This window comes from Schistocerca piceifrons, chromosome 4 (genome assembly GCF_021461385.2).
Source record: "Schistocerca piceifrons isolate TAMUIC-IGC-003096 chromosome 4, iqSchPice1.1, whole genome shotgun sequence".
Taxonomy (NCBI): domain Eukaryota; kingdom Metazoa; phylum Arthropoda; class Insecta; order Orthoptera; family Acrididae; genus Schistocerca; species Schistocerca piceifrons.
The window spans coordinates 419,180,402-419,200,095 of record NC_060141.1 but is presented as its reverse complement, the minus strand read 5'-3'; the positions used below and the strand labels follow the sequence as shown (position 1 = coordinate 419,200,095).

The window sequence follows — 19,694 nt, the reverse complement described above, 5'->3', positions numbered from 1 at the left end:
AAGACTTATGCATCTCCTCCTCCTCCTCCTACTACTACTACTACTACTCCTCTGGAGGGTAAGAGGTGTGGTTGGGATGAGACCAAGTTACTGCAATATCAGGATCTGAAAGAGAACAATTAGCCCTGAGGCCCACCGAGCAGGGGTCCTGTGTGTGACTCAAAGAAACAGGCTTCTGGTCCTCAATTCACGGGACAGGAGAGTTCTTATAGGGAGTCCCATCCTCAGCGGGTGTCAGAGAAGAGGGTTTCTTCTCTGGCCAAGGAGAAGGAGTGGTTCCATGAGGGATGAAATGGAAACCACCAGAAATGAGGAAAGGGATGAGAGACAAGAAGGAGCTAAGGAGGAAGGATGATGGGGAGGAGGAGGAAAGGCTGCAGCAGAAGCAAGGCTAGATGTTAATGGGTGGAGATGGTTGAATTTCTGTCTGTCCTCACATTAGGATTGATCTAGAGTTTTTCCTTTTTATAGATCAGGTAATGAATTGAGCAAGGAGAATTTGGTCAGGAACAGTTCACACATTTTGGGCGGTGGAGTGCAAGAACTCTCCACATGGAGAGAGTTAGTGAGTGGTGCAGCAAATAGGATTCGCCTCACATTGCTAAGACATGTTACCAAAACAGAGACATCAAAAATAGCACACTGGCGGTGGGATACAGGGCTTCACATTGCTACGGTTAACCATAACTGTCTTTTTCCAGTGGAGTATCCCCCTCAAAAGCCAGGATGAAAGCACTGGTATCACTGCAATTGTCCTTAAGACCTATTGGGACACGTTGGACAAAATAGAACCCCATGGCCTGCCAAATTAGTCCTGAGTTTCTCGTATTTAAAAGGGGGGGGGGGGGGCTGTGGAAGATAATGTTCTAGGTAATATTTGAGGACTGGTGGAGATTGATGCTCAATGGGATGTCTTCTAAGTGGTCACAAGCTCAAAGGGAAGCTGACTGACTAGTAGAAGAGGTTCTAATCAGCAGGGAACCAGAGCGCATCTTATTAAGTGAGTCAAATTCAACTAAGTTATCTCCAATATGTTCTACAAAAAAGAGCAATTTGGTAGCAGTGAAAGTATCCTTATCTGTCATGGAACAAACCCAATAATGGGAAAAGGATTTCACTCCAACCTGGCTGGCCTAGCCCTCCTCCCACGGGCTGGGCAGGGAGAGGAAAGTGGAGGAATCAAAAGTAGGAGCAGAGAGAGAACTATTCCTGTCTGAAGAGACGGCTGCAGAAGAGCAGCCTAAAGTACAGAGCTTCATGAGCAGAGTGTCCACCCTGCCACCCATTCTGATTAGGGGCTCACCCTGTGGGCCCCACCCAGTCATGGCAAGAGCTGCTTGGCATAGCTGTCATTGCCAGCAGTTCCAATTCCCTGAAAAGGTGAACAACCACTCTTAGGCATACACGAGGCAGTGGCAGCTTACGTACCATAAGTGTGACCCCTGTGTTGTCAGGAGGCTCAGCCTGGCGGTTACAGAACAGGAAACGTCAATGTGCTATGTGACCCATGGACTGGCTATGTGTACTGGTGACCTCTGGTGACCTAACAAGGGGTTGGCACTATGGCGGGGAAGGAAGGGAGGAGGAGGGTAGTGAGAGGAACCCACACCAGAGATACAAGGGAGAGAGTTCTTCCCCACGTGGTTAACACTGTCAAAACAATTTCATAACGGTTAAATCCCAAGTGGGGCGGAGTGAGTGACAACATGAGACATGACCAAAAAGGAAAAGCAGAACCAAGGGAACACCTGGGTTGTCATAAATGGAAGCACTGAGGGAGAAAGGGGGTTGGGGGGGGGGGGGAAGGAGTGGATGTGGGGAAGGGAATGCAGCCCGGGGAGAAGAAAGGCTGCAATACCTCGGGGTCCTTGCACACCACAAACATACCACAAAAGAGCAGTGGGTCCCCTGGGGCGATTTGGGGTGATTACAGAAAAGGAAACATTATCAGTAGTGTGGGTTTCAAGAAATTTAAATACCAACTAGCGGGATATGAGATGATAGTATATGCAGACAATAGTGCATTGACATTTCTATTAAAGAACAAACTTTTTCAACACATCAGGCTAACACAGTGAGCTCTCTTTCTACAGAAATTGTGCTTTACTATTACTATATAAAGCACCAAGATAATACAAACCCAATGCACTGTCTCAAATACCTGTAGATTTTCAATTGAACCAAATATAAAAAAAGAGGACCAAATCTGCTACTTATTTTCTAAAGGTAAATACGTACAAAAATGACAAATAATTTTTGTACAAACTTAGAACATGAACAAAACATAGACAGTCACTTATATTTAAACAGAGATGCCTTGCACCAAAGTCATACTGATACTACTAAAAATTCGAAATTGCAAATTTTACGACATTAAGAATATGAATCACCTAGTCAGAAAAATCCAGAGAACCTGTTAGATGTGTCAGAAAGTTTAGGTACAAACTATTGGTGTTCACACTACATTGTATCCCATAGCTCCATGTAATTCGTGGGGTGTATCAGCCATGGACTCTTACAGTCCACTGTCTCTTGAGCTGGGGAGGAATGATGTGTAACTTATGGTATTTGAATACTGGGCCAAACTAGTAAAGTTATACCCTTTAAGGAAGGCAACTTCTCACAATGTTATAACGAAATTAACATTTTTAAAATGTGCGTAAACCGAAAAATTTGCTGTAGGATAATGGGACACAATTTCTAGACAAAGACTTTAAATAATTTTTGACATGGGAAGGTGTGAACAATATCTTAATTTCTAAATTTTATTCCCAAAGTAATCCAGTAGAATGAGTCATGCGCAAATTGGTCATGTTTTGTCAGACAATTGCACAGGCAGGCATTCAAAATGAACAGATGCGGTGATAGAATTTGAAAAGGTATTAAATGTGATGCTTCATTCAGTTACGAAGGTTTTCTCAATGGAAATAGGAGAGCGTGCTGAAGTGGGTTGAATGGCTACGGTGGGATGCTGGTGCACATAAATTACTCATCAATGATGTGAATAATTTGCTAATGAGATGGGCTGAGAGAAGGAAAACGAGATAGGAGAAAGATACACCTGTACAGTACAAGGTAGAGGATTTAGTTTTAATTAAGAGTAATAAAAAGAGTGAAAAATCGTAAATGACTCGCCGTTTATATGAGGGGTCATTCTTAATTAACTAAGAGGCCAGTTGTAGTTGTATTAACTGAACAGGAGGCAGGAAAAGATAAAAGTATGTATAGCATTCAAGACTAAAGATCATGCATTAGTGAATAAGAGATGAGCAATAATAATCCACAGTGTTTCAAAACTGTCTAGTAAATCAGTACATCGCAAAACCTAAGAAATTTATTAATTATGGGAGAATTATTTACTATTCAGCCAAGTCATAAGATTATGTGAGATTATAAATATTCTCATGTTGTACAGTATGGAAGTATAAGAGGAAAGATAGCCATACAGATGAGACAATCTGTAATATCGTTACTGTTTTAGGGCTGTGAAAGAGTATGTTACAAAAGGAGGCCATGGGAAAGGTATGGCATTTGGTGTATGCTTATAGGATTAGAGGTGATAATGTAGTTGTTTGTAGGCAACTTTCGATTCTTACTTTCTTTTGGAGAGTCAACTAATCAAGTTTACTTTGCAGCTTAGTTTTAAAAAGTTGGTGTACCCAAAAAGTAATGATTGGATATATGCTGAATTGTACAGGGAGAAAGCAACACTTAGGAAAGAGGCTGTATGTGGTGTTGAAAATGTCTATACTTGTGTGAAGAATACTACAGGTGCGGATAGTGGTGTGGAGTGGAGATGTAAACAATAAAGAACACTGGTAACAAGAAATACCAGAGCACCCTTAAGAACTGTGAACAATGAAAATGGATGAAACTTCAATCTTTACACAGTCTCTTATCTATGGAGGTGTTGCCCTAAATGGCCAGATGTTATGCTAGACCTTCAATGGGTCATCAGAAAAGATAAATTCTTTTGTAACATTTTAGTTAGTAAAACTGTAATTGAAAGAGTTTGTTTTACTCTTTCTTGAACACGTGAAAAGTGTTTGCATTTCTTCTATGCAGAGGTAATTTTAATTTGAAAACACTTTATAGTGGAAAGTTTAGTACCTTGTTCTTATTTGTACAACACTGGCCAAACTGACTTCTCTTTTGAGGAAGAGGAATAGTAATAGTGAAACTTTCAAGACCATATGTGGTAACATGTCTTCTGATATAGTATGGAACTACCACAGTACACTGGACAAAAGAGACTACATGTTTGTAACTGTAGCATTAGTGATTTACCTGTTTCATTTGGTTGTGCTAGACAATAATAAAACCACTAACAGTTGTACATGATTTTGTATATGCTGAAGACAGACTTTTGATTGGTCTGAAAAGGAAATGGATGAGACACACGCTGAAGAGCAATTTATAGAGTATAATATAATTAATGAACACTATTTTCACAGTGGAAGTTGTTTAGCAATCAACACTTGTTCATTTACAAGGAGGTGGCAGGTGTGAGGTATGAGATTTTCCAGATGTTTAGTAGCCAAAGTTTTGGAAATAAATCATTTCATCGACTGATGATGAAATCTTTTACTAATTTTGAATATAAATGAACAAGTTTTATTAGCAGATCTGTTCATTTGTTATCCTAAAAAATTACCGAGAACTTCAAAGGTTTAATTATTATGTAAGAGGATATATCATGGAACAGATCTTGTTTCATATTATTTGTCTGAGGCACTGCATGTGGGCTCCATGCTGTCCCAGGAGTGTTAAAGCTTATATACTGAAACTTTATTTTCCAGAAGTTTGGAGTTTGTTCAAATGAGTTGTAGCTAGACAACTAACTTCTGATTACATTTTGAAATTAAAGACATGATAAAAGCCTCCCTGTAAATCAGAGTTAAAATACTCACCAAACAGCAGTAGTACTGAGTCATTGATAGGCACATACAAAAGAGAAATAAAACTTGCTGGCTTTCAGAATAACTTCACACACACACACACACACACACACACACACACACACACACACACAGTGTCCACATCAGCTCACTGAAGGATTTTTTCTGAAATTTATAAGGTTTTTTTTGTCTTTTGGGTGTGCCTATTAACAACTCAATGCTGCTGCTGCTGCTGCTGTTTGGTGAGTCTGCCCCTTTACTCCTTTTTTTCTTAATTTCTTAATCAGATATGATAATGAAGATTTCAAAACAAAATTTCTCTTATATCCAAGAACTGACTACAAGTGGTAAGGGTATTGTAAGTATGCAACCATACTGCAGTTTAAATTATGTCAGAGTGTTTAAGTGGAAGCACAGTGTTTCTGCGAGTCTCCTTTAAATTCAGCCCTCAATGGCAGCATAGGCTGTCTGGGATATGTAATGAAATTTGGAACTATCACCCGACAAAACTGATGAACCTTCCTGTACAGGAGAGTAGGAGATCATACTCCCTCTGACACTGTTGACAATCTGTCCATCGGATGAAGGTGTAAAGCTCAGCAGCCGCCTTGGTGATATTGAAGAGGAGTAACCTATGTGATGGCACCAGGTTTCCACTCTTCCTTCTCTGTCATCTCCATCACCTTCACCACAATTACAACATTACACTACCATACACAAAACAAGCATATGTGACAGACATTGACACTACACATCCGCACATCAGAGAAGCAAATAACTGAAACGGTGCGCATCAGAAAAAGCTTGCACCAGACAGTGAGCTACACACAAAGGAATTACACAACAGCACCTCTGAAACCAATAATGCAGAAAAATACTTTGAATAGTTCCAACAACTCAGTGACATCAATAGTGGACATTTGTAAGGACATAGTACTCCAGTGATGAATGATTTGACTTCTCTGATGTGTCAGTTCCAGTTTCACATTGTAAAAATTGACATCTAGACTGCAGTATACGAGCCAAGCATTATGGATCCAGAGCTCTTTGCTAAAACATGAACTTATCAATTTCATTAAGTACTCTGCTGAATGACCATGAACTTATGGAATGTTATTTCCAGCAAAATCTAACATCTCTTAGCACATCTGTGTGTGATAACGAAGACTTCTTTCATGGAAACAAGGGCATTCTCTGTTTTGTGCAGTTAATTCTGAGTGGTCATAACTAAAGTGCAGTTATTCACTGAGGTCCAGTGTGGGCTATAATTATTGTATGGGAGGAAAAGTTTGTAGATGTTCTAATGCATTACTGCAGAACCAATTTACACTGGAAAAAATTAGTTCCAAGATGGAAATCTGGTGCTGTGAATGCAAGAACGAGGTACAGAAATGTTCCCATATGTATTTGATTAGGAACAGGACATAAGCAGAAAAGATCAAACAAGTGAGAAGAGCATAATGTTGATAATACGACGGTTGTCCAGAAAGTAAGTTCCAGTTGGTTGTGAAATGGAAACCACAGTGAAAACCAGAAACATTTTATTTGCAACAGTTAGGTACACCTTCTACCTACTTCTCTACATAGTCACCACTTCAACTTCAAGTGTTGTTGTAGTGTTGTACCAACTTTCCAATATCCTTGTCATAGAAAGCAGACACCTGTGCTTTCGGCCAGTTATCTGCACTGGTCTGCAGCTCGTTGTCTGTGGAAAAATTCTGTTTGCATAGCCAGCGGTTCTTGTGAGCAGAGATGACACTCAGGGGAAGACAATTACAGACTGTTTTGTGGGTGATCAAACACTTCTCATCGGAAACACTGCAGGAGTGTCTCCATTGCCCCTGCAGTGTGCGGCCGAGAATTGGCATGAAGAAGGAACTTCTGGACAGTTGTGTTATGTGGGCTGCATGACACAGGCAAAATCTCTAACCAGGCCCTCATACTTGGCGGGAGACTATTCCCTATGCATCTTTACATGCCCACTGTTCACTCAAAACTGAAAAGCGCGACGCGACACTATCGACAGGCATACTAGAGACACTGCCCAACACATCTGTGTAAAGCTTTACCGGATTTTCCCAGTGGTTTCCATTTCGCGACCGATTGGGATTTACTTTCTGGACAACCCTCATATCAACAGCTGCTTACACAACTTGTTCAATATGAGCACTGAAGACATTTATGAGATGCTGTACAATCCCAGATTTACACCTGTTTGCCAAAATCTAAACCAGTATAAAACAGTTCCACATTAACACATTTACACACCAAGTGTCACTGCCATCTGATAATAACAGCCCACATCAGTCCTCTGTGAGTAGCTGCACTTTAATTATAGCCCCCGACACCTTCTTGTAACAAACATAATATTTCTGAGAGTTTCCATTTGGAACGTGTCATTTCTGACCATTTATGGAATGAATCACCTGCCTAATGTAAACAAAATATACTTGTTCTAAAGGGGTCAAAACCCATACATAATCATGAGCTGAATTTGGTTGAATGCCATAAATTCTACAATTCTATCAACAAGATTCTGTCAAATGTATTATAAAGTAAGCATTAGTGTTATGTAGCACATGTGAATTACACATCAAGGATAGTAACAATCTTGGCATCACATTTACTAAAAGAATTTAACATGCAAGTGCTAAAAAAATTTACTACCAAGTTTTTTTTTTACTCGATTCCTGTCAGTGATTGATAGATAATTATGCTAGTAATTTTCATTTGCTGTCTATCAAAAGACGTATTCTCAAATTATCACTCAATAATGCTTCAGCAGAATTATTCTTTCTACTTACATCTGAAGTTTCACCATGATGCGAGCCACTTTGCTGACAAATTCAGCGCCTTGCCTGGGACTATCTTCTATCTGGAAATTTCATAACATTGTATGAAAAATTATTAATACTTGGGTATAAAAACTGACAGCATTCTTGTCTTACACAAGACTTTCCACAAATTATTGTCTTTCTTTTTTAAGGAATGTATGTAAATCTAGACCAAGCACTAATAGAGTGGCTGTCTGATGGAATTCAACAGTAAATCTTATTGTATGAATTTAATGTCTTAATATTAGCTTTAGAGAAGATTGCTTTTTTTAGTTAAGACTACAAATGTAAAGAATAATTGCACATATTCACATCTACATGTAAGTGAGTACTCCAAAAGGCAAGTGGTGCAGAGTACTTCTGATGTCAATATGACTTACATCCCTTCCTGCTCCAATCAATAATGGTGGATGAGAACAACGTTGTTAAGCCCGTGAATGAGCTCAAATTTCTCCAGTTTTCCCATTATGGTCCTTTTGCAAGATGTACATAGGAGGAAGTAATGCGTTGCGCAACTCGTGAAATAAACATTCGGGAAACCTCAGTGCTGCACAATGTTCTCTTTTAGCATCTGCAACTAGAATTTGATGGACATCTCCAACACCTATGCTTACTAAATGAACCAATGATGAAATGGGCTGTTCTCTCTCTCTCTCTCTCTCTCTCTCTCTCTCTCTCTCTCTCTCTCTCAACCCCCCCCCCCCCTCCCCCACGCCCCACTAATCATGCCTGAATGAGTCCCAGACTGATACCCAATACTCAAGAATAAGATGGTTGAATTACATTTCCTTTGGATTCTTCTAATGAATCTGTACGCCATCTCCTTTTATTTGGTCATCCTACTTTAAGTTACAAAATATAGTTACTCCCACATATTCCATGTCTGTTACAATCTCCAGCGATTTACTGTCTATAGTGTAGTTGAACAGTAATGAGTCTACTATTCCATTTAAGCACAGTGTGTTACATTTAGCCACGTTCCATGTCAGCTGCCAATCTCTGTGCAAACTGTTGATCCTCTACACATCTTCCTGCATTTTACTGCAGTTTTAACTTTTCTGTTTATGACAGCTTGAAAGGGCTGATGTTATCCAAAATATAAACTGAATGGAGTGTATATTGGTTGAGTATCCACAATCCTCAGAAGATGGTTGGAATATTTTTATTAGAGAGAAATTTATGCCAGAAAAAACTGTGGGGAAGTGTAAAAAGATCCATAGATGCTATCAGAATTTGAGAAATATTATACTTAAGCATCCTACATGAGAAGAAGAAAAAGTGCCGTACTAGGCCTTTTGCTCTTGAAATTAGAAGAAAAGATATCAATTTTTAGAATACAGTCCTCTGATCAGGAAAATCCACCAAATTTCAGTAAACTGTTACTGGTTAGGCAGTGTCTTACAAAACGCCTTCAGATGCTGAACAGTAATGTTCAAGAGTGATAAATGAGACTTCACTGCACTAGAGCCAAAATGAGACTTCACTACGCGGGAGCCCCGCCATTCTATGTTTCTTGTCATGGTCACCACATTCTGCACCATGGCAAGCCTGTCACTGCAGACCTGTTCAGAGAGGCCAAATTAACATTGACAATCTACAGGACACGGCTTGAAATTAGTCTTACAATCTCATGAACTATTCAGAACATAATGTAATGAATAGTAATGTACATAACTACAACATACAGGGGAAGAGAAAACTTTGACAGAAACACAAGTAATAAAAAAGCTGCAGACTGCAGTAACATAAAATATGGACATTTTTTACAACAGACTACTATTTGATTTTAAGACATAATTTACACACCTTAAAGAATAAACTGTAGCACTTTTTAAGAGAGAAACACTGTTATTCAACTTACTACGAGGTGTGACTATAAAATAATGGGACTGACCATGTCACAGAGTAAGTACACATGCATCAAAGATGAACAACCAATAGCTGTTAAGCTTTCTCAGTCGAATGCAGCATCTCTGGAGTCTGTTTACAAATTAGTGTGGTCGTGGCCTCCATATGTGTAAGAGCTGCTATTTTGCTTTGATGGAAAAATGATTAGTGTAAGAATTGGGTAATGAATGGATATGCTTTTACTGAAAGAAGTTTATGACAAAGACTGTTTATCATATATGCGAGTTTATGAATGGTTCAAGCATTTCCAAGAGCACTGAGAAGACACTGAAGATGACACACATGGGACATCCTTCAAAACATATTGAAAAAGTAGGTAATCTGATTCAATCTGATAATCGGCTGAGTATTTAATCGATTGCTGAAACTGTAGGAATTGACAAAGAATGCATAAGACAAAATTTACACAACCAGTTTAACACCAGGAAAGTGTGAGAAAAATTGGTGCCAAAAATTTTCACAATCAAACAAAAAGAAGCTCATGAAAATTTATGTATTGACACTTTGAATACCACTGAAAATGATACTAATGTCTTGGAAAGAGTAATAACATGTGATGAATTATGGTTTTTCCACTTATGCATCAGAAACTAAATGGCAATTAATGTAATGGAAGGGTACGATTTCACCAAGAGCGAAAAAAGCTCAAACCAGCACATCGAGATTCAAAGTGATGATTGTTGTTGTTCCCCCCCCCCCCCCCCCTCAATATTGATGGAATTGTGTATCTTCACTTGGTTTCTGAAGGTCAAACTATTAATCAAGATTACTACCTTGAGTTTCTTGCTCAACTCTTGAGAGAAAATAAGAAAATGCCACCCGAACTGTGAAAGGACAAGTCATTGGTTCTGCATCACGACAATGCATCGAATCATACCGCATTTCTGTTAAGAGATTTCTAGCAAAGTACAGCATCCCATAGTTACACCAACCACTTTATTCACCTGACCTGGCACCATGTGGTTTATCTATACCCCAAAGTCAAGTCCGCATTGAAATGAACAAGACTTCAGTACACTGAAGCAGTGAAAGAAAGAGCAGCATGCGTAAAGCTCACAGAGGAAGACTTCCTCCATGGTTTCCAATGGAAAATTCACATGGAGTATTGTAAGGACAGAGGAGGGAAGTATATTGGGGGAGACAATAAACAAATAAATAAATAAATAGGTTTCTTAAACAAAAAGTTTTACAGCAATAGTTCCACTGACATCTTGGGTTGTCGGGTGTTCTGTCGGTTATCAGCAACATATTTGCAGGTTATTTCGGTAACATAACTCTTAACCTTCATCAGGTGTGACCTGGTCCAGGTCCACTTCAGGAGCAGTCTCAGGTCACACTTGATACAGATAACAAACTGCATTACTGAAATATTGTGTAAGTAAGATGTTGGTTGGTTGGTTTAGGATGTAAAGGAACCAAACTACAGGGTTATCAGTACCTCTTTCCTGATGCAAGTATGGGTCAAGGTACAAAAACACCCAACACCACACCTAAAAAGAAAACAAATGGAATGAATAAAAAATGGGGAAAACATACGCCACAAGAAAAAGTAGAAGAGCATATGGTCTGGGCTGGCTGATCACAATAAAAGAGAGGAAGAGCCAGCCACTCGCAACTCATTAAAATGTCTACCCCAAAAAGACAAGGTGAGATGAATGTATGTAGGGAAAAGACAACAATCAAGACAAACAAATGCAAAGAAAGTGCAACAGAGTTAAAATGGAGGGAGGGTGGTGACCTCAGAGAGAAGGCTAAATGCTCACTCTTAGATGGTACAATAAAAAAAAACCTCACGAATAAAACATAAACTAAATCTGCCATTGAGGCATTGTCGCCCAACACCGAAGGTAGGGTACTGGGAAGGTTAATAGTCCGCTGCAGAGCGACAAAGTGAGCAGTCCAGCAAGATGTGGACAACATTCATATGTGAGCCACAGTGACATTATGGTGGGTCCTCCCAACGGAGGAGGTAACCATATGTTAGCTACGTATGCCCAATGCAGAACCGGCAGAGAACCACATAGTCCCTGTGAGAGGCCAGCATGGAGATCTTTCACACATTCGTAGCCTCCTTAAGGACAAGCAGTTTGTTGTGTGTGCTGAGATTATGCCATTCTGTCTCCCATAGCTGAAAAACCTAGCAGTGTAATAATAATCGCAGGTCAGTTACAGGGATGACGATCTCCTGAAGCAGTTTCCATGTAGCCTGTCAGCAAGTTCATTTTCTGGGATTCCGACGTGGACTGGGGTCCATATAAACACCATGGAATGACTGGACCGTTCCAGGGCATAGATGGACTCATGGATGGTCACTAACAAAGGATGGTCGATAACTTTTAGGCTGCTCAAGGAGTCAGTACACAGAAGAAACAACTCACCAGGGAATAAGCGGATGTGCTCAAGAGCACGAAAAATAGCCACCAGCTCTGCAGTGAAAACACCGCAGCCATCTGGCAAGGAGTGCTGTTCAATATGTCCTCCATGAACAAACGCGAAACCAAAGTGACCATCAGCCATCAAGCCATCAGTGTAAACCACTTCATAGTCCTGGTACATGTCAAGAATCAAGAGGAAGTGACAGCAGGGAGCTGCAGGGTTAACTGAGTCCTTAGGACCATGTGAAAGGTCCAGGCAAAGTTTCGGCCTGGGTGTACACCATGGAGGTGTATGTGAATGGATCTTGGCTAGAGGTAGTAAAGGCAAGGACTCCACTTCAGACAGAAGAGATCGGACGCAAACAGCAATCTTAAGCCCTGACCTGGGCCCCCGATGTGGGAGATGAACTGCTGTGGGTGGGAAAAGGAGATGGTAATTCGGATGCTCAGGAGAACTATGAATGTGTGCAACATAAATGGAGGGACTGCGGCCTACTCCAGGATGCTGGTCACCGGACTCGTCCTAAAAGCTCCTGTTGCCAGTCGAACCTCACAGTGGTGCACTGGGTCGAGTAAACGCAACACTGAGGATGCCGCCGAACACTAAACGACACTCCCATAGTCAAGGCCGGATTGAACAAGGGCTCCATAAAGCTGCAGCAGCATAGAGCGATCTACACCCCAGTTGGTGTTGCTCAGGCAGCGGAGGGTATCGAGGTGCTGCCAGCACTTCCACTTCAGCTGACGAAGATGAGGAACCCACATCAATTGGGCAGCGAAAACCAGTCCTAAGAATCAATATGTCACCACTGTTCTGGTTCTAGATGAGTGGTACGACGCAGACAGAAATGCATGACACATGACTTCGCGGATGAGAACTGGAAGCCGTGGGCTAGAGGCCTTGACTGCACTTTGTGGATGGCTCCCTATAGGCGCCGCTCGGCAACACCAGTACTGGAGGAGCAGTATGAAATGCAGAAGTTGTCTGCATACAGAGAAGGTGACCCCGATGGCCCGACAGCTGCTGCTAGACCGTTAATGGCCACTAAAAATAGAGATACACTCAATACAGAGCCCTGCGGGACCCCATTATCCTGGATATGGGGGGAACTATGGGAGGTACCAACTTAGGCACGGAAAGTAGAAATGACAGGAAATTTTCGATAAAAACTGGGAACAGGTGTCGGAGACCCCACTCGTATAATGTGGCAAGGATATGTCGCCAGGTCGTGTCATACGCTTTTCGTAAATCAAAACAGACAACAACCATGTGTTGGCATCTGAAAAAGGCTGTTCGGATGGCAGACTCGAGGGACACAAGATTATCAGTGGCAGAGAGACTCTTGTTGAAGCCAACCTGACATGGAGCCAGTAGGCCACATGACCCCAGGACCCAACCTAACCACCGACATACTATACGTTCCAGCAGCTTACAAAGAACGTTGGTGAGGCTGATGGGCCTTTAGCTATCCACATCAAGAGGGTTTTTACCAGGTTTGAGTACCAGAATGATGGTGCTCTCCCACCATTGTCATGGAAAGATGCCATTGCACCACATCCGGTTGAAGATGACGAGGAGATGTCGTTTGTAGTCGGATGAGAGATTTTTGATCATCTGACTGTGGTTCCAATCTGGCTCAGGAGCTGTCGGGGCAATGTGCATGAATACTGAGGACCTCCCACTCTGTAAATCGAGCATTATAGGGTTCACTGTGACATTCAGTGAACTAGAGGGCTTTCCTTTCCATCCGCCGCTTGAGGGTGCAAAATGTTGGGGGATAATGCTCTGACAGGGAGGCTCGAGCATAGTGCTCAGCAAAGTACAGCAATTGCATTTGCATCAATAGATAACATGCCATCAATTTTAATGCCAGTAACACTTAACACTTGTTAGGGTCTGGTAGCCACAAACACGTCTGATCTCTGTCCAGACTTGCGAAGGTGACGAATGGCACACAATGGTCGAGACGTACCTCTCCCAACATGCCTGTCTCCATTTTTTTTTTTTTTTTTTTTTTTTTTTTTTTGACGCTCTTTAATGACCTCAGCGATTTCCGGCGACCACCAAGGTATTAACTTTGGCCAGGGGCACCCTAAAGAACAAGGGATTGTGTTTTCTGCCACAGAAATAGTCGTTCTTGTGGCCTACTCAACTACCATAGCGATGGTACTATGTGGGGGAGATTCAACGGTGAAAGCAGAGGTGAAAGCTTCCCAGTCTGCCTTGTTTAAAGCCCATCTCGGTAGACGTCCAGGGGAATGGCACTGGGGGAGTGACAAGAAGATGGGAAAGTGGTCACTACCATCGTGCGTACTCCAGTGGAAAGATTGGAAAAGTCCTGGGCTGCAGAGCGATAAATCAATGGCCAATTAACTGCCATGAGCCACACTGAATGTGTAGGGGCCCCAGTATTTAAGAGGCACAGGTCAAGTTGAGACAGGAAAGTTGTGACATCTCTACCTCCGCCAATAAGCACAGTGCCACCGCACAAGGGGTTCTTCTTCTTCTTCTTCTTTTCATCATCATCATCATCATCATCATCTAGGACAGATTCCAGCGTCTGACCAGGTCTGTATGGAACATAGGTCTCTCCATCATCATCTGTCTTGCCACCATCTCTCTGTCTTCACTTTGGCCCGGTCTTCTCCTTTCTTCTGGATCCATTCCTCTACTCCTTTCAGCCATCTGTCTCTCAGTCTTCCTCTTGGTCTCTTTCCTTCCAGTTTCATCTCATGTATCCTCCTGGGTATCCTCTTCTCCTCCATTCTTTTAACATTTCTAAACCATCTCAGCCTTGATTTCTCTATCTCCTATAATGGTTCCACCTTCATTAACTCTCTGATCCTTTCATTTCTTAACGTGTCTATCTTTGTCACCCCAATACGGTTTCTCAAGAATTTCATCTCACTAGATTGTACTTTGCTTTTCTCTCTTCCTTTTGTAACCCAGGTTTCTGATACATATGTCAGGATTGGGACACAGTATGACCGGTATATAATCTTTTTGCTGATTTGCGGTACATCTTTGCTCCATATCAGGCTTCTGACACTCTTCCGAAATGCTTCTGCTTTTCTCCCCTGCTCATTTATTTCTATATTGTTTTTTCAGTCTTCCTGCATCAGGCTTCCTAGATACTAGAAACTCTCCACTCTCCTTAATCGTTCCCCACCAATTGTTATTCCAGTTGTTCCTCTCTCCTTCTTTCTTGTTGTGATAATCATCTCACTCCTACTTATACTAAATTCCATCCCATATTCTTGTACTGTACATTCCCATACATGCAACTGCTCTTGTACTTCCTCCTCCTTATTCCCCTAAATCATCAGATCATCTGCAAACACCATAGTTTTCATCTTCCTTTCACCAATTAGTTGTGCTACTGTACTCATTATATCATCCATCACTACAATGAAGAGTAATGGTGAAAGTGCACTTCACTGCCCCAAGCCATTCTTCTTTTCAATCCAAGCTGATCTCTCTCCTCCGACTTTTACACAGCTCACACTTCCATGGCACATTTCCCTTATCCTCCAAATAATCTGTTTTGCTACTACTCTGTTCTCCAAGACTTTCCACACTTTGCTTCTACATACACTATCATATGCTTTTTCAATGTCCAGGAAGGTCATTAGTAGATCTATTCCATATTCATAGTGCTGTTCCTGCAGTTGTCTTACAGCAAAAACTAGATCCACTGTGGACCTTCCTGTTCTGAAGCCATGTTGCTCTTCTCTCATTCTTCCTTTTAATTTTGCCTGAATTTGTGCTTCCAAAATGTTCTCAAAAATCTTTGCACAATGACTCATCAATGCTATCCCCTGATAGTTCTTGCACTCTTTTCTATTTCCCTTCTTAAAGATCGGGACAATTATTCCCTTCTTCCAGTCTTCTGGGATCACCTTCTGTCTCCAAACAATTTTCATTGCTCGATATAGCCATTGTATCCTCACTTCTCCTGCTGCTCTCACCATCTCTACGCTTAGCTCATCCAGACCTGGTGACTTCCCTCCCTTCATCTTGCCCAATGCCTCTTCCACTTCTCCCTATGCAAGGCCTTTTTCTATTTGCTGTTCCTCCTCTTTTTTCTTCTCCGTTTGTTCCTCCTCATCCAGTTCTCCATTCAGGTTCAGGAGTTCTTCAAAATACTCCTTCCACACAGTCTTGAGTTCCTCTTTATTCTCTACATGTTGTTGACTTTTGTTCACCATTCGAGCATAATCTGTCGTACCGTTCTTCCTCTTACTTTTAATCATCCCATATAAAACCTTTTTTGAACCTTCACTATACTCCTCCATCATTATGGTCCACTGTTCAATCCACTTTCTTCTTTGCCCCGCCACCACTCTTTTTGCTTCTTTCTTTCTTGCCTGATACTTTCCTCTTGTCTCTACTGTTCTCTTCTGGAACCATACCCTAAAGGCTCTATTCTTCTTCTGTACTATATCCTTTATTTTATCATTCCACCAGGGTGATACTTTCCATCTCTTTTTGTTGCTTGTCCTCCCACAAATTGCTTCCACCACACTTACTAATATTCCCTTGATTCTACCCCATTCCTCTTCTACTGTTTTTGGTTCATCCTTTGGGATGCTTCCCTTTACTACTTGTAGGTACTGTAGCCTGCTTTCTTCCTCCCTCAACTTCCATACCCTTACATGCCTTTCCTGGTTTTCTGTCCCTTTTTTATCCTTAGTCCCTCTCAGGTACATTACCAGCAAACGTTGGTCACTATCCACAGGGGGTTATGGGGGTTAGGGGCGTTAAAATCTCCCAAAAGTAGGAAAGGTTTAGGGCATTGATGAATAAGTGCAGCCAATGTGTTCAGAGGTACTGCACCATCTGGAGGAAGATATACGTTGCACACAGTTATTTCCTACATCATCCTTATCCTGACAGTCACAGCTTCAAGAGGGGTTTGAAGGGGCACGGGTTCACTGCATACTGAGTTCAGGACATAGACACAAACTCCACCTGAAACTCTAGTATAGTCGCTGTTGTTGTTGTTGTGGTCTTCAGTCCTGAGACTGGTTTGATGCAGCTCTCCATGCTACTCTATCCTGTGCAAGCTTTTTCATCTCCCAGTACCTACTGCAACCTACATCCTTCTGAATCTGCTCAGTGTATTCATCTCTTGGTCTCCCTCTACGATTTTTACCCTCCACGCTGCCCTCCAATACTAAATTGGTGATCCCTTGATGCCTCAGAATATGTCCTACCAACCGATCCCTTCTTCTGGTCAAGTTGTGCCACAAACTTCTCTTCTCCCCAATCCTATTCAATACTTCCTCATTAGTTATGTGATCTACCCATCTAATCTTCAGCATTCTTCTGTAGCACCACATTTCGAAAGCTTCTATTCTCTTCTTGTCCAAACTATTTATCGTCCATGTTTCACTTCCATACATGGCTACACTCCATACGAATACTTTCAGAAATGACTTCCTGACACTTAAATCAATACTGGATGTTAACAAATTTCTCTTCTTCAGAAACGCTTTCCTTGCCATTGCCAGCCTACATTTTATATCCTCTCTACTTCGACCATCATCAGTTATTTTGCTCCCCAAATAGCAAAACTCCTTTACTACTTTAAGTGCCTCATTTCCTAATCTAATTCCCTCAGCATCACCCGACTTAATTAGACTACATTCCATTATCCTTGTTTTGCTTTTGTTGATGTTCATCCTATATCCTCCTTGCAAGACACTGTCCATTCCATTCAACTGCTCTTCCAAGTCCTTTGCTGTCTCTGACAGAATTACAATGTCATCGGCGAACCTCAAAGTTTTTATTTCTTCTCCATGAATTTTAATACCTACTCCGAATTTTTCTTTTGTTTCCTTTACTGCTTGCTCAATATACAGATTGAACAACATCGGGGAGAGGCTACAACCCTGTCTTACTCCCTTCCCAACAACTGCTTCCCTTTCATGTCCCTCGACTCTTATAACTGCCATCTGGTTTCTGTACAAATTGTAAATAGCCTTTCGCTCCCTGTATTTTACCCCTGCCACCTTTAGAATTTGAAAGAGAGTATTCCAGTCAACATTGTCAAAAGCTTTCTCTAAGTCTACAAATGCTAGAAACGTAGGTTTGCCTTTCCTTAATCTTTCTTCTAAGATAAGTCGTAAGGTCAGTATTGCCTCACGTGTTCCAGTGTTTCTACGGAATCCAAACTGATCTTCCCCGAGGTTGGCTTCTACTAGTTTTTCCATTCGTCTGTAAAGAATTCGTGTTAGTATTTTGCAGCTGTGACTTATTAAGCTGATAGTTCGGTAATTTTCACATCTGTCTACACCTGCTTTCTTTGGGATTGGAATTATTATATTCTTCTTGAAGTCTGAGGGTATTTCGCCTGTTTCATATATCTTGCTCACCAGATGGTAGAGTTTTGTCAGGACTGGCTCTCCCACGGCCGTCAGTAGTTCCAATGGAATATTGTCTACTCCGGGGGCCTTGTTTCGACTCAGGTCTTTCAGTGCTCTGTCAAACTCTTCACGCAGTATCGCATCTCCCATTTCATCTTCATCTACATCCTCTTCCATTTCCATAATATTGTCCTCAAGTACATCGCCCTTGTATAGACCCTCTATATACTCCTTCCACCTTTCTGCTTTCCCTTCTTTGCTTAGAACTGGGTTTCCATCTGAGCTCTTGATATTCATGCAAGTGTTTCTCCTTTCTCCAAAGGTCTCTTTAATTTTCCTGTAGGCGGTATCTATCTTACCCCTAGTGAGATAGGCCTCTACATCCTTACATTTGTCCTCTAGCCATCCCTGCTTAGCCATTTTGCACTTCCTGTCGATCTCATTTTTGAGACGTTTGTATTCCTTTTTGCCTGTTTCACTTACTGCATTTTTATATTTTCTCCTTGCATCAATCAAATTCAATATTTCTTCTGTTACCCAAGGATTTCTACTAGCCCTCGTCTTTTTACCTACTTGATCCTCTGCTGCCTTCACTACTTCATCCCTCAAAGCTACCCATTCTTCTTCTACTGTATTTATTTCCCCCATTCCTGTCAATTGCTCCCTTATGCTCTCCCTGAATCTCTGTACAACCTCTGGTTCTTTTAGTTTATCCAGGTCCCATCTCCTTAAATTCCCACCTTTTTGCAGTTTCTTCAGTTTTAATCTACAGGTCATAACCAATAGATTGTGGTCAGAGTCCACATCTGCCCCTGGAAATGTCTTACAATTTAAAACCTGGTTCCTAAATCTCTGTCTTACCATTATATAATCTATCTGATACCTTTTAGTATCTCCAGGGTTCTTCCATGTATACAACCTTCTCTCATGATTCTTAAACCAAGTGTTAGCTATGATTATGTTGTGCTCTGTGCAAAATTCTACCAGGCGGCTTCCTCTTTCATTTCTGTCCCCCAATCCATATTCACCTACTATGTTTCCTTCTCTCCCTTTTCCTACACTCGAATTCCAGTCACCCATGACTATTAAATTTTCGTCTCCCTTCACAATCTGAATAATTTCTTTTATTTCATCATACATTTCTTCAATTTCTTCGTCATCTGCAGAGCTAGTTGGCATATAAACTTGTACTACTGTAGTAGGTGTGGGCTTCGTATCTATCTTGGCCACAATAATGCGTTCACTATGCTGTTTGTAGTAGCTTACCCGCATTCCTATTTTCCTATTCATTATTAAACCTACTCCTGCAT

The 19,694-nt window shown here is 41.3% G+C and overlaps 1 protein-coding gene across 1 annotated transcript in view; it reads right to left on the bottom strand.

Annotated features, from left to right (window-relative positions):
* Positions 1-19,694, bottom strand: part of LOC124794871 (gamma-soluble NSF attachment protein-like) — a 133,436-nt gene that overhangs the window by 89,344 nt on the left and 24,398 nt on the right. Inside the window, exon 6 of the mRNA XM_047258551.1 lies at positions 7,703-7,773. Coding sequence (XP_047114507.1) covers positions 7,703-7,773 — 71 coding nt within the window. The remainder of the gene's footprint in view (positions 1-7,702; positions 7,774-19,694) is intronic.